The sequence below is a fragment of the Carcharodon carcharias genome, chromosome 21 (genome assembly GCF_017639515.1).
Source record: "Carcharodon carcharias isolate sCarCar2 chromosome 21, sCarCar2.pri, whole genome shotgun sequence".
Lineage (NCBI taxonomy): Eukaryota > Metazoa > Chordata > Chondrichthyes > Lamniformes > Lamnidae > Carcharodon > Carcharodon carcharias.
In genome coordinates, this window is record NC_054487.1 from 42401446 (window position 1) to 42417516 (window position 16071).

The 16071-nt window shown below is 42.1% G+C and overlaps 1 protein-coding gene across 1 annotated transcript; it reads right to left on the reverse strand.

Moving 5' to 3' along the window:
- Window positions 1-543: 543 nt before the first annotated feature.
- Window positions 544-15737, reverse strand: LOC121293293 (lactosylceramide 4-alpha-galactosyltransferase-like). Its single transcript, XM_041216192.1, has 2 exons — window positions 15661-15737; window positions 544-1889 (listed from the first exon to the last, which is right to left on the reverse strand). The coding sequence occupies exon 2, from the start codon at window positions 1752-1754 to the stop codon at window positions 726-728; it is 1029 nt and encodes a 342-aa protein (XP_041072126.1). The 5' UTR covers window positions 1755-1889; window positions 15661-15737; the 3' UTR covers window positions 544-725.
- Between the last annotated feature and the right edge of the window lie 334 nt (window positions 15738-16071).

Consider the following 16071-nt stretch of genomic DNA (forward strand, 5'->3'; position numbering starts at 1 on the left):
ACTAGACTGATACTTGGGATGAGGGGTTTGTCCTATGAGGTGAGATTAAGTAGACTGGGCCTATATTCCTTAGAATGTAGAAGAATGAGAAATGATCTGTTAAAAAAAACTTCTTAAAGGGCTTGACAGGGTAGATGCTGGGAGGATCTGGAGGACCTTGGCTAGAGAGTCTGGAACTAGAGGTCACAGTTCCAGAATAAGAGGTCAGTCATTTAGGACTGAGATGAGGAGAAACTTTTGTACTCAAAAGGTTGTGGATCTTAGGAATTCTCTACCACAAAGAACAGTGAATATATTCAAGACTGAGACTGATAGATATTTGGATACAAAGGGATATGGGGATAGGTGGAGTTGAGACAGGACATCAACGCTGATCATATCGAATGGTGGAACAGGCTTGAAGAGCCAAATGGTGTACCCCTGCTTATGGTCTTAGAAGAGGTCGTAAACTCAATCCTGGCAAATGCCAAACATCTATTTGTCAATGAATCACTCTGAAATGTCTTATCAATATCTTAAAACATTTTCTCGTGACTAATATTATTTGGCTCTGCAAAATTACAACATTTATTAGTACCACAGTTTTATATACAAGATTAACAGCCAGTGTCTCTGTAGTATTGATAAATATATAGTCAATACAACTTTAAAATGCATGGTTTAATTTCAATCTGATTTGAATATTGGTACCTTTAAAGCTCACTATTATTGCTTTATTGTCAGTGTTATACATGTTCTTGCCAGCTCATTATTTTGTATGAGACTGGACAGTAGACTGAGCTGAGCTGGTCAATCATCACTTTAGATCCTGTTTGAAATCTGGTTCCACTACTCATTTTGTTCCATATATGCACAGCATAAGAATTCTTCAGTAACTTCTGAGCCTCAGGTTTACTCATCACCTCAAAGTATTTTTTCCAGTCCTGCCAATGAATTGGATAGAAAGCCTCAGGAGGTAACATCCTCACTCCTTTGCACTGTTGAATCTTGGTTATGCTCTTCTTTTGACACCACTTTTTAAAAACACGAGTTGCTAACTGAGGCCCCTGGTGGCCCCAGATCCATCCATTGTAATGCTCAACAAAGTCCATCAAACACTGCCCAATGAAGTCATGGCGCTGATCAAAAGCCAAAAAGGCTGTATTCAGTAAATATTGTTGTTCTCTGCCAATGCTGTTGGTGAGATTTAGTAAGTTTTTAAGAACAATAATGTCAGTGTCTAAGTAAATCCCACCAAATTTCCACATGAGGACAAGTCTGCAGGCATCAGACATAACTGGTATTAGATAGGGTTGCAACCATTGGTGCAGTCTTGTATACCATAAAGACAATGGAGTATCTGCAAAAAGTTCTTTCAAATCTAATGGCCTGATCTCGACATTAGGAAAACAGTTCAACAAGGAAATCCCTAAGGTTTGTGTATTTTTCATAGCTGAAAGACCCTTCATGAAAAGAACAATTTTGGTTCTGGGATGAGCTCTTGCTGCAGATTCCACAGAACACATGGACAAAAAAGTTGGGTTGGTTTGGTCGGAGGTCTCCACAAAGAAAATAGTTATATTATTGTTAATGAGATTGTGACCATTTCTACCATAATTGAAGCCGATGGAGGGGCATTTGATGTGGTTGGGTAACCTGTATTTAACAGCTTGACTTTGTGCACCACCTTTGTAGTACAGCATTAATGTTAAAGAAACCAACTTTAATGAAATCAAAATACAAACACACAATTTACACCAGAAATTATTCTTCATTTTATTCCTTGGTACTAAATATCCGTTAATGAAATGCTGCTGCTGTTTCTGCTTTTCTGGAGCTTACTTTGAGGAATATTGGCTCATTGTTTTAACCAACACGAAGTGATGTACCAATTTGCAGTTTAGGTTCTTCTGCAGACAAAAGACAAATACTATATTTAATTCTTCACATCATTATCACTTATTTTTTTCAATGAATAAAACCAGAGCCAAATTAGCAACTGTTGAATTTTCTTTCAGTAGTATTGTATATTGGAATTCTGACACAAGGTACCACAGAGTACTAGGAAATGGATTTACCCAAACAGGCATTTATTCCATTGAGGGAAGACAGAAAAAGAAATAAAATCACATCTTCCATCTTACACATCCTAACAGGGCAATGTTAAGACAAAAATCAGTACTGTTAGTTGTATATTGATCGTGTTTAATCGGATGCAGGTAGTGGTCATTAACCAGGGGTTCAATTGAGCTCCTGTAAGTAGGAACGGACTGGAACTGGGATTTGTTAGGAGGTACATGCATGATGGCCTTTGACCCAGGAATAGTAAGGAAAATTTTGTAATTACTTTAAAATGTTTTTGGAATCTGTAATTGTTTTTAAAACAGGACTTAAGATTTTATATCAATCGTAAAGAGATGGGATTACAAAATATGGATGCCTTGTGGCAGACAGTCAAAGAGGAAAGAGAAGAGCTGGAGAAAGAAGGCAGTCAGCAAGCTGAGTCAGAGAGCTGGATTCCTGAGCAATTGGAATGCACGCTTAAGAGGGCTACCACTGTTTTTTACACTCCCAAGTGATTTAATGTCCAGAATCAGCCATATGCGAAGGTAACAATGGTTCTGGTAGATCAATGCTACCCTGACTAAGTGGAGGCGCGAGTTGAGCTTGTTCCGGAAAGAAGTGTGCCATTGTGTGGTAGATTGCATGGGCAGTACCCTGTTTAACAGGCACTGTTGCTGATGGAGAATTAGCCAAGCCCTTGAAGAAAAGAAACCTTAAAGAAAGAACTTTCTGGATGCATGTTGGCCATACAGACAGAGTAGACTGCCTAGAAGAGATAGTCTTTGTGCCATCTATTCCATGTGTAACTTATAATTTGTACCAACTGTGATTTGCCTGTTAATTTATGTTTAAATTTGCATTGATTCTGATTAGTGTTGAAGTAAAAGCTACATAAAGTAAAAACTTGTTTGGTACATTTCTTCATTTAGGGAGTTGTTTGGTAAATCTGATTCTTTTGGCCTATGGATCTGTAAATAAATGCTTATGAAAGTGTTAAAGATTGGCTCCAGTTCTATACTTCACCAACTATGGCTGTCAAAAAGAAAGATGTGCATTTATATAATGCTTTTATAAAGTACCACTGGCAATCTCAAAGTGCTTTACAGCCAATGAAGTACTGTTTTGAAATGTAGTCACTGTTGGCAGGAAACATGGCAGCTAGTTTGCACTCAGCAAACTCCCACAAACAGCAACATGATAATGACCATACAACCTGTTTTTTTTTGTGATGTTCATGGAGGGATAAATACTGGCCAGCACTTTTCAAGAAAGGAGGGAGAGAGAAAACATGGAAGTCTTAACAATGTACTTAGAAAAGCATTGTATGACTAGAACAAGTTTAACATGGTATGACAAAAAGGGAAATAATGTTTGAAAGATTTATTAGCTTTTTGAGAATGTAACTAGTAGGGTAGATAAAAAAGTAGATATCGTATACCTAGATTTCCAAAAGGCATTCGATAAGGTGCCACACAGAAGTTTAATAAGCAATATAAAATAAGTGCACATGGAGTTGAGGGTATATTAGCATGGATAGAGGATTCATTAATGAACAGGAGGCAAAGAGCGGGCAGGGCATTTTCAAGTTGACATTTTCTAGTGGACTGCCACAAGGATTGGTGCTGGGTCCTCAGTTATTTAGAAGAGACAGGAGTAATGTATCTAAGTTTTCTGATGATTAAAATCTAGGTGGAAAGGTAAGCTGTGGGGAAGACACAGAGCGGCTGCAAAGAGAAACAGACAGGTTAAGTGAGTCGGCAACAAGATGGCAGATGGAGTATATTGTAGGGAACTGTGAAGTTATTCACTTTGGTTGTAAGAATAGAAAAGCAGAATATTTTTGAAATTGTGTTCAGGACCTGCCATGATTCTGATCATCACCACACCAACAACTCTACAGAGGTTGTAGTGTTGCAGAGCATGATAAAGATTACTAATGAGACCCTCGATCAAATTAGTCAATCTCGAGCACAAAGTTATTTCTTTGACTACATTGTGGATGACAACATTAACAGGAGCACAAGCTGACAGCCAGGAAGCAGTGCTCAATCTCATGGTTGCCGTGAGCTTCAGGCTTATTATTGAAATTGACAATGCGGAATTTCAGCCCAGGGCTCTTTCCATATGTATGCCTAGTGAAGACCTTGACCAAAACGTAATTGGAAAATGTATACACATGGTGCCTTTTATCAAATCCATTTTGGACAAAATGATTCCAGTCCTTGTTGGAGTGAAGGAGGATGAGCTGATGTCTGTATTCACTTCAGCAATGGGTAGTTTTAGCAAGAGCATCGATTTACCTGGAATATGTGAAGAAAGCCTCAGCCCCTATATTGATTAGAGAGTCTTTTTCCACTGAAATCAACATTGCCTATAGTCTGTTGCTCAAGACAGAGCTCCTCAAGTTGAACATCCCAACTGTGGAATTCCTAGGCTAAGTCAGCTGTCTGCTATCAAAGGAGAGACTAGAGGAGCAGTGACCCAAGTTAATTCTAGGCATCTTGCCCCTTTACAGGAAACAAGGGGAGTATTTTTCCATTAAAAAATGGCTGTGCCAGATTTTGGATATTGTTACACAGATGAGGTGTCTCAGGCTGCAACCACAGGTGAACAATCTTTACCAGCAGATTTTTCTTTCAGTGAACTTTAATAACCATCTTGCTGAGAAAAAACACATTGAGATCCTTTGCCCTTTCACAGTCCTGGGCCTGGTTAATGCAGAACCAATAATCAAATTTCTCCTATCCCAGTTGAAGACTGATCAACAAACAAGATTAAGAATAAACACTCGGTGTAATGAGACAGCTCATTAGCTTCACGTAGAGAGGAAGGCGGCTCAGATAGTGGTGTCCACAAAGCCATTAACTCTAGACAAGAGCAGCTAGTTGTCCAGGTCATATGTGCCATGGCCCCAGTAAGATTACCTTGAGCCAGAGGGAGGAAAGTTGTGGAATTCCTCCCTGAAGAGAGTGCTGCATTTGATGATTCAGGGATCCTGGTACTACCCAATCATTCAGATCAGGTTACAGATAAAGACTTAGATATAGCCTGTGAAACAGCAATGTTCACAAACACAGAGAAGATGGATGATGTTCTATGGCCTTTGTTACTGGAAGATGTCACGATGAACCTGCACACCAAGGCTTTAACAACAATCTACAATTGCTTGGTCTTCTTGGGAAAACGAAACAGCAAGCCAGGAGTGAAAGGTAATCTTGCTGGAGCCATGGCACATATGACCTAGACAACTAGCTGATTCTCCCAATTGTTGCTCTTGTCTACAGCTAATGTCTTTGTGGGCACCACTATCTGAGCCTTCTTCCTCTCTGCATGAAGCTAATGAGCTGTCTCATTGCACTGAGTGTTTGTTCCTAACTTTGTTCTCCCTTACTTATGATGAAGATATCAATCTCCCCAAATCCCAGGAGCTGCTGGCCTGACTTATTGCATCCTGTTGACCATGTCAGGATGGAGGCCGATGAGCTGCTTCATTGGGGCTAATCTTCAACATTCACCCGGCAGACAATGTGGGAAGAATATTGTTCCAATACAGTGGCTGTCTTCATGCAAACTATTAAAACAATGGAACCAGGTCTCAGAGACTTGAAACGTTAACTCTGTTTCTCTCTCCACAGATGCTGTTAGGCCTGCTGAGTTTTTCCAGCATTTTCTGTTTTTGTTTCAGATTTCCAACATCTGCAGTAGTTTGCTTTTATCTCAGAGACACTTGGTATGCTGAGGGTTCATTTGCACTTAGTTCTTACGAGGAGCTGACACTTTCAGTTCTGTATAATATTGCCATTCCAATCTCCCACACACCAACAGTCATGTGCTGTCTTGTCACTTGCCCTGTACTGTTGGATAAGCACATCAGTGATGTTTGGTGATCACTAACAGAGGAGACAGAAAGTGCCATGAGTACAATGAGACTGCTGGGCATACTGAATAAACAGTTACCATTTGGGGGAAAAAGGAGAACTTGATCCATCAGTGAGAACCCTCAATGTTCACCTCTTGAAACCCTGGTTGCTGTTTGTGTTCTGTGTGAACTGATAATCATGCCAGAGTCTGAAGAGGTTGTGATCAAATTATTTCCCGCAGTTCTTAAGCAACGACTCACCGAACACAGCTTCTCTGTCAATATTCGTCTGCCCAAAGCTTTGCTGAACTGAAGCACAGATCTCTCTCGCAGAGGAAGCTCAAACACCTAAAAGTGGAGATGTGCGTGTGTGTGAACTCTGTTGAGAAACCAACAGAGCTGATGGGTCAGACACAGAGTCAATGCGTAGTAAATTTCATGATACAAAAATGGAGGCTGGGACCAGATAAAGAACCTATGCAAATTCCACAAAGGGGTAGTCTGCTGGCCAAAGCAATGGTCCAATATGATGCCCATGGTCTGACCGATTGCAGAACAGCTCACAGATCTCACTCTTACTGCAATGAGTGTCAGAAAGTCACTAGCTTTGGAGAGTTCTAATAACCTCCGCTGCTGTCACACACCCCCGGATGACCAGATTGCTTCGATGTCTGCTTAATATTCCTTCAGTTGTCCAGTTTCTCTGTGTTAAGGGCCTGGGCAATGTTACAATTGGACCTCCACACAGCATTGAAACATTTTTGACTTGTGTTGCATGCAATGGCTGGTCTGATACAAACCAGGGAGAATGACAATGAGGTGCAAATGTTTGAGGTGCTGTTATGCCTCACCAAATGTTTAAATCAGTTGGGAGCAAATACCTTCAGACCCTTCATTCTGAAAAACATTACTATTTTTTGAGGCCAAGTGCAATAAAGCAGGCTGAAGCATTTTGAGTGAGGGGAAATTTAGCTAAGTGCCCAAATAAAGATCACAAATTCTGAGTCATTTGGTGAAAAAAAGTATCAACTCTACAGCCAAGGATGGCAATCAGACTGAAACCAACTTCGGCTATGATCCTCCAACTCAAACCAAAACCAACTCCTCCTCCACCACCAACTTGCCAACATATGCCCGACTCTCCAACACAGGCATAACCATCTCCTCCACCTCCTGTTCCTCACAAACACAGACCCCGATGCTGCTCCAACTCTTCTCCAATTCAGGCCCTGATCCTCCGCCACCTCCTCCTCCTCTTCCTCTCTACAGGCCCCGATCCTCCTCTACCTGTTCTTCACCTTCACAGCCCTGATCATTCTCCACAGGCCCAGATCCTGCTCCTCCTCTTGCATACATAAGAACAAATGAATTAGGAGCAGGAGTAGGCCACTTGGCCCCTTGAGCCTGCACCACCATTCAATAAGGTCATGGCTGATCTGACAGTAACTTCAACCCCACATTTCTGCCTATCCCCAGAACCTTCCACCCCCTTGTTAATCAAGAATCTATCTAGCTCTGCCTTAAAAATATTCAAAGACTCTGCTTCCACTGCCTTTTGAGGAAGAGAGTTTCAAAGACTTATGACGCTCAGGAAAAAATTTCTCCTCATCTCTGTCTTAAATGAGCGACCCCTTATTTTTAAACAGTGACTTCTAATTCTAGATTCTCCCACAAGAGGAAACATCATCTCCACATTCACCCTGTCAAGATCTCTCAGGATCTTGAAGGTTTCAATTAACGACACAAAACTGGGCAGGGTTGTGGGTTGTGAGGAGGATGCAGGGAGGCTTCAGGGCGACTTAGACAAGTTGTGTATTTGGGCAAACACATGGTAGATAGTGCAGTATAACATGGATAAATGTGAATTTATACGCTTTGATATAGAAAACAGAAAGGCAGAGTATTATTTAAATGTGATATATTAAGAAACGTGGATGTACAAAAGGATCTGGGTGTCCTTGTACACCAGTCAGTGAAAGTAAGTAGGCAGGTGCAGCAAGCAATTAGGAAGGCAAATGGTATGTTGGCCTTCATTGCAAGAGGATTTGAGTTATGAAGTATGGATGTCTTACTGCAGTTCTACAGGGCCTTGGTGAGACTATCCCTGGAGAATTGCATGCAGTTTTGGTCTCCCTACCTAAGAAAGGATATACTTGCCATAGGAGGAGTGCAGCGAAGGTTCACTAGGCTGATACTGGGGATGGCAGGACTGTCGTATGAGGAGAGGTTGGTTCAACTGGGCCTGTATTCATTAGATTTTAAAGGAATGAGGGGGGATCGGATTGAAATGTATAAAATTCTAACAGGGCTAATCAGACTGGATGCAGGGAGTATGTTTCCCCTGGTTGGGGAGTCTAGAACCAGGGGCCATAGTCTCAGGAGTTAAGACCCCTCAGGATGTTAAAAAGTTTCACTTAAATTGCCTCTTACTCTAAATTCCAGTGGATACAAACCTAACCTGTCCAACCCACCCATTGCTAGTATTAGTCTAGTAAAACTTCTCTGAACTGCTCCTAACGCATTTACATCTTTCCTTAAATAAGGAGACCAGTACTGTACACAATACTCCAGATGTTGTCTCACCAGTGGCCTGTACAACTGAAGCATAACCTCCCGACTATTGTAATCAATTCCCTCACAATAAATGATAACATTCTATTAGCTTTCCTAATTACTTGTTGTACCAGCACACTAATCTTTTATGATTCATGCACTGGGATACCCAGATTCCTCTGAATTTCAGAGCCCTGTAATCTCTCACTATTTAGATAATGAGCTTCTTTTTTATTCTTCCTGCCAAAATGGACAATTTCACATTTGCCCACAGTATACCCCATTTGCCAGATCTTTGCCCACTTACTTAACCCATCTATGTTGAAAAAAGAGACATGTCTAAGCTTTTCGTCTTACACTCATCAGGGCACTCGCAAGAATACCAAAATAAGCGGAAGACAACAGTTTATACTGTATGTGAAGAGAACTTCCTGTCCTTCCTAAATGTCACATTTGCTTCAGTATTTAAGTCCCAATCTGTCATCCTGTAGCCATGTCTCTGTAATTGCTATCAGATCATAATTATTTATTTATTATTTATTTCTATTTGCACGATCAGTTCATCTGCTTTGTTTTGAAAGCTACTGGCATTCAGGTATAGAGCATTTAATTTAGTCTTTTTGTAGCATCTAGCCTTATCTGCTGATTTACTCTTAGATTTATTTACTCTGTCTCATCCTATCATAGTCTGTTTATCATTTTCCATACCAATACCTTTCTCTCTTGCCTTGTCTCTACTCTTTGGTTTACCACATCTTGCCAAAGTTGATTCCTTGCCCCCACTATTCAGTTTAAAACTCTCTCTACTTCCCTAGTTAGGCAGCTCATGAGGAAACCAACTCAAGTGCAGGCCGTCCCAACAGTACAGGTTCCACTTTCCCCAATACTGATGCCAGTGCCTCACAAACCAGAACCCATTTCTACCACACCAGTCTTTGAGCCATGCATTCATTTCTCTAATCTTATTTGTCCTATGCATTCTTCTTCCTCTCCGCAGGCCCCGATCCTCCGCCGCCTCTCCGCAGGCCCCGATCCCCCTCCACAGGCCCTGAACCTCCACCACCTCCTCCTCTTCAACACAAGCCTGATTCTCCTCCATCACTCCTTCTGAACAATAAATCATTGGTTGTTTCACAGTGTTTTATAATTTTGCTGTTATCATTGATCAATCTTCAAACATCTTGCACTCCATTTGTGTGTGACTGGCAATAAAGTCTCTTAATGTTCACACAGGCAATCTGGCCTTGGACTCAAGTCCCAGCCTACAGTTACTGGAATTTATTATAGCATCATGTTATTTAATTAACAGATACTGTACACATTATGAAACTTATAATTCTCAAGAATTCATCATGAGGGGTGCAGTTTCTGAACTTCACCCATTAACTTTCAGTGGGATTTTCCAATCTCAATTTTGTTTTCTCGTTCCCAAATATACACATGCCCATGAAAGAGGCTGAGGTTTTTCCATAAAGGTTACTGGTACAACAGCAGTTGTGGGGCAGACGCCTTACACTGGGTTGTGGCAGACAGTAATCATCGGGCCATAGTTCCCGACTCGCATTGGAAAGTGCTGGCCCGCAGAAATTAGAAATGCCTACTTAACTGGTCCTGAAAATTACGTTGACACGTACGTTTGCTGGAGCTGGTTGGGGCCTGCATTGAAAAACTGCTCTCAGGCCCCAGCGAAGTCCAGCTCCAGTGCATTAAAGAAGGCGATGGCCCCTTTTTTTTTTTAAAACAGCAAGTAAGTGTCTAAGGTAAGTGCATAGGATTTGTAGTGTGGGGGTGTCCAGGGGTGGTCCAAGGGGATGGGGCTTAGTAGTTTGGTGGGGAGGAGGGGTCAGAGGTCCGTGGTGGGGTTTTTCGGGGGGGGGGGGGGGGGCCGGGCGAAAAGATGGGGTGTGGCAAAGCCCAGGAGGGTTTTTGGGGGTATCTGAGGCTTGGGGTGGTGGGGGGAGGGGGTGGTGGATGGAGGAGGTCGGAGGTCTGTAGGGACCTGGGGGTGGGGTTGGGAGCGGAGAGCAGTTGAAGGTCTGGGGTAGGAGTGTCGGAAGTTGGGGGGGGTTGGGGAAGTCAGATGATGGGGGCAGAGAGGCCCATGGAGTCAGTCTGGATTTTTACAATATTTACTCAGAAGTTAGAAGAAGTTTTAATTCTTCTAACTTTTTCCTGAATAACTATTGGTATAACCCTGGGGGAACCATCTGAAGTTAGTGATTTAAACCATGTTTTTGGATGGTTCCCAGTGCAGTACAATTGTCCAGAGGAAGTTAGCACTTCTGGGCAATTGCCTTGCCTACCCTTAACTGGGAACTTCCCAGAGGGATTCCCCAGCACATCTTTGAGATACCCCACAAATCCAACACTGGGGAGCTCATGAGTCACCATCTTCGGTAAGTGACCAAGTCTGTCAGTGATCAAATCTGTAAGGGTTTTAAACATCATACAACTTCAAACAGGTTTTATGTACCTTCTCTGAATTAATATTTTACAGAGGAATGTTAGTGAAAGATTTGTGAGGCCCATGGTGTGCACATTTCCAAGCTGGTGCAACCACCTAATATTTTATGAGGATGAGAACCAGGCCATACAGGAAAAGCTATTTGTGCAACTAACTACATTTTGCATTCAGCAGGCTTTTCAGTTCTGTTGACTTGTGTTTTTCCAGTTCAGTGTAATCTCCATTGGATTCCTGAACTTGGGAACTTGTTAAATTAAAATGTTCCACAAGGAAATATTAACTAATGCTTAGATTGACATATTATGCTGGTACTTTTCCTCGAGGGAACATGAGATCATTAGTTCCTGCGCCATTAACCTATGGCAGGAGATTACAAGAAGATAAGTTTTACTTTTTGGCAATTATGTATTGCCTTTTCAGGTGACATTATATTTTAAGAAACTCATGATTCATATACTTTATCTCTCTATTTTTATGAGCTTGTCTCTTAACTTGTAAAACAGTGGGACTGGCATTATTGCATTATCTAACACACCATGAACCTTGGAATAAGTTCACTTCACACACCACTGATTGGACAGGATGTGACCCTGCACTAGTGTTGGAGCAATAGCACTATCCCTGTACAAACACAGGCTGATTCTCGATGTTGCCCCCTGTCCCAGTGCTGGAAGAACCTCCATTACTCACTTGTGTCTCAGTGCGCTGTATCGAGATATTAATATGGCGCAGTCACAACTGAGGATAGGCCTAATCCCAAACTGGGCCTTGCACCAACAAATGGGAAGACCTGCAGCTTCAAACCTGGATAAATACCAGCCAACATTCAAGTATCATTGTAAATTAAGGAAGAAAAAGTCTGTGCAAGATTGATGGGTGAATGGAAATTTTTATTTGACAGAACAGGGAGCTGGTTCATTTTTGCTGCAAGTCCTGTACACTCTGAATACCTCAGAATTCCAGGAACATGGTACTGGCAATAAAGTCTCTTAATGTTCACACAGGCAATCTTGGCTTGGAGACAAGTCCCAGCCTACAGTTACTGGAATTTATTATAGCATCATGTTATTTAATTAACAGATACTGTACACATTATGAAACTTACAACTCTCAAGAATTCATCAACTTGCACTGATATAATAACCTCAACAATGCTTCATGATCAAAGTTATTTGAAAGCACCAAGCATCCAATGCAGTGATTCTCCCAAAGGCCAGTATCATTTTTAGATTTAGTGTGAAGATTTTACTCAAAAACTTAATTTTGGATCAGTGACTCTGTTGTTCAAATCATCATTGGAAGGATTTGTTTTACCAGCAACTCCAGGCATACCTAAAAATGAGGCACTAACATGGTGAAGCTACAATACAGGACTACATGCATGCTAAACAACAGAAGCAGCATGCAATAAACAGAGCTAAGCAGTCCAGCATTCATTGGAACAAATCAAAGCTCAGTGCTACTGCCACATCCAGTAGTGACTGGTGGATGGTTAAACAAATAACCAGAGAAGGTGGTTTTGCAAATATCCCCACCTTCAATGATGGAGGAGCCTAGCAACATCAGCGCAAAGACCAAAGCTGAAGTATTTGCAATCATCTTCAGCCAAAAGTGCCAAATGGATGATCTGACTCAATCTCGAGGTCCCTATCATCATAGGTGCCAGTCTTCAGACTATTTGATTCACTCCACGTGATATCAGGAAATGGCTGCAGGCACTGGATATTGCAAAGGCTATGGGCTTTGACAGCATCCCAGCTGTACTGAAGCTCCAGAACTACTGTACCTCTAGCCAAGCTGTTCTATTACAGTTACAGCATGGGCATCTTTCTGATAATGTGTAAACTGCCCATGGTATATCCTGTACAAAAAAGGCAGGACGAATCCAACCCAGCCTCAGTCTACTCTCGATCATCAGCAAAGCGATGGAAGGGGTCATCAACAGTGCTATCAAGCGGCACTTACTCAGCAAACACCTGCTTACTGATGTGCAGTTTGAGTTCCACCAGGGCCACTCAGCTCCTGACTGCACTTCAACCTTGGTCCAAATATGGACACAAGAGCTGAAATCAAGAAGTGAGGTGAGAGTAACTATCCTTGACATCAAGGCAGCATTTGATCGAGTGTGGCATCAAGGAACTCTAGCAAATTTGAAATAATTGGGAATCGGGGAAAACTCTCCACTGATTGAAGTCATACCTAGTTGGAAGCCAATTCCCTCAACTTCAGGACATGGCCTTCCCCATGGCAGTGGCCTAGGCCCAACCATCTTTAGCTGCTGCAATCACCTTCCTCCCATCATAAGGTCAGAACTGGGGATGTTCACTGTTGATTGCACAATGTTCAGCGCCATTTGCAACTCCTTAGATACTGAAGGAGCCCATGCCCACATGCAGCAAGATGTGGACAACATTCAGGCTTGGGTTGATAAGTGGCAAATAATTTTCATGCCAGACAAGTGCCAGGAAATAACCATCTCCAACAAGAGAGAGAATCTAACCATGTCCCTTTGACATTCAATGGCATTACCAGTGCTGAATCCCCCACTATCAATATCCTGGGGTTACCATTGACCAGAAACTGCACTGAATCAACCACACAAATGCCGTGGCTACAAGAACAGGTCAGAGGTTAGGAATCCAGTGGTGAGTGACTCATCTCCTGACTCCCCAAAGTCTGTCTACCATCTACAAGTCACAAATCAGGAGTTCAATGGAATATTCTCCACTTGCTTGGACATGTGTAGCTCCAAAAACACTCAAAATGCTTAACACCATGCAAGACAAAGCAGTCCACTTGATCAGCACCCCATTCACCACTTTAAACGTTCATTTCCTCCATATATCAAGCACTGCAGTGACTCGTCAAAGCACCTTTGACAATGCCTTGCAAACCATGACCTCTACCACCTAGAAGGGCAACAGACACACGGGAACACCACCATCTGCAAGTTCCCCTCCTACCCACACACCATCCTGACTTGGAGCTATAATCGCAATTCCTTTAATATCACTGGATCAATAAATTGGAATTCCCTCCCTAACAGCACTACCTACACCACATGAACTGCAGCAGTTCTCAAGGGCAGTTAAGAATGGCCAACAAATACTGGCCTTGGCAGCGAAGCTCACATCCAAAGCATGAACAAAAAAAACTTAATTTTTCAGCATCATCCACTGTGCAGGGAATGATATGAAAACTCCCCTGGTGCTCCTTTTCCCTTTTCATTGACATTCAACAGCAAAATGGAAATTCCAAAAGACTATTTTACCACTACTTTTCAAAATGGATTTCACTCATACCCTAATTCACAAGACCCCACACAATCTTGAAAGGCCTCAGCCTACAATTAGGCATAGCTTAATGCCATCCTTGGTCTTTCCACCTGTTGTTAACCTAGTGGGCCAATGTCCCAGTGAACCAAAGTGGGTCTTCCAACCAGCCCGCCTCAGAACTCAGAAAACCCAAACGCTGCCCACCCACGTCTCCAGGGAATTAAAACATGGTGGGTGTGGGAAACAATGAGCCTGGGTTTCCAAAGTCAGGATATGGTCCGACTCTCATTCCTGAGCCCAACACCAAACCAGCCCTATATGTCACTCTCAAGTGCTACAGTGTTATTGGACAACACGTCAACCTACAGCATGAACTAGCTAAAATCAAAGCTTGGTTGCTAATCTTCACTGACTCTAAGAGAGTTATTCATATTCAAATAGGCCAAAAATTGACACTTGCAATTGCTGAAACAATGTAAACCATTCCTTTTGGAACAGTGAAAGGAAACTAGCCCACCACCCTCAATAATGTGGGAGAAAGTATGGTGTCAAATCTAAATTGCATTGGAGAAAAAAAATTCTTTCTCCCACTGGATTCCTGGAGAAGTAAACCTTAAGTGTGGGATTCCACACACTGGCAAAATAAATGCATTCTTTACCATTAAAGATTAGTGACACACAACTCTATCTGAACCAATGTAGTTCCAATCGAGCTAGTCCAAAATAACTCGAAAATGTTGAGTCCTTGCACATCTATATTGAAAATCACTTTGCTACTGAGCCCAAATAATTAGAAGAATTAACTTTTAAAATATTAAACTTTTTTCCAGTAAATTTGCTATTAGAATGTTATAGGCACCAAGCTCAATGTGGAGATTGGACACTCACGTTTATCATTGAAGGCAACTGGAGTGTTATAATCTAATTATAAAGGGCAAGAAACTAAAGGAACTTCAGTACTAGGGTCCTTTTAGATATATATAGGCATTTTCATAAACTTCCTTTAGCCTGGAATTGGGATTTTAGGGACATTCCAATACTTTTAGGGAATGAATACTTAAAAAAGTCTGCTATCACAGAGTGACAAGCAACAAATGGGTACAATGGTGGGATGGTAAAATAGACCGAAGCATTTGTCCCTATTTTAGGGATCGGCCACATTCGCATTGAAAATGCACCTGAGAGGGACTGGATCTGCTCAAGTTGTAGAATCTGAACTCACAACCAATTTGGGATTTAAACAAAAAAATTACTTCACATAATCCGAGATTTTTGTCCGGGAAAGGGGTGGAGGAACAGAGATTTGTATAGCCCAATTATTTCAGCATCCACCAAGATTTTAAACTGCAACAATGAAACTCCCACTTTAAGCAACACAAGCAGTTTCTCGCATAGCAACGGAGAGATCATCCTGTCCCTCAATCCCCCGTTTACCCACTGGCTGTCCCACTCCACTCTCAGCTCACCTGTAGGTTATATGCCCTGCCAAGCGCACCTGCTGGATCTAGTCTCTCCGGCTCTGCCCGATCTTTCCCTGCGATGAGCTGTCCGATCCCTTGTTACACATTTACCGCGTGAGTAAGAAATAAAAGCCGGAAGAGGCGTGGGCTACTCTGGGCAACTGGAGGAGCAAATTGGCAAAGTTTCAGTCGCAGCTCACACAGCAAATGATCGAAGCCACACCTTCGGGCAGGCTAACAATAAATAGGCAAAAATGGCTCGAGTCCGTGTTCAGGTGTGAGACCAAGTCCTCAGCCTCCTCCAGGGAAACCAGGATCGGATGTGAGGTATTCCGCCCTGGCAACGCGTATCACGCTGTTGGAGTTTGTTAAACGTTGATACAATTAGCAGAAAACTAAATCCACACAATCCTCTTG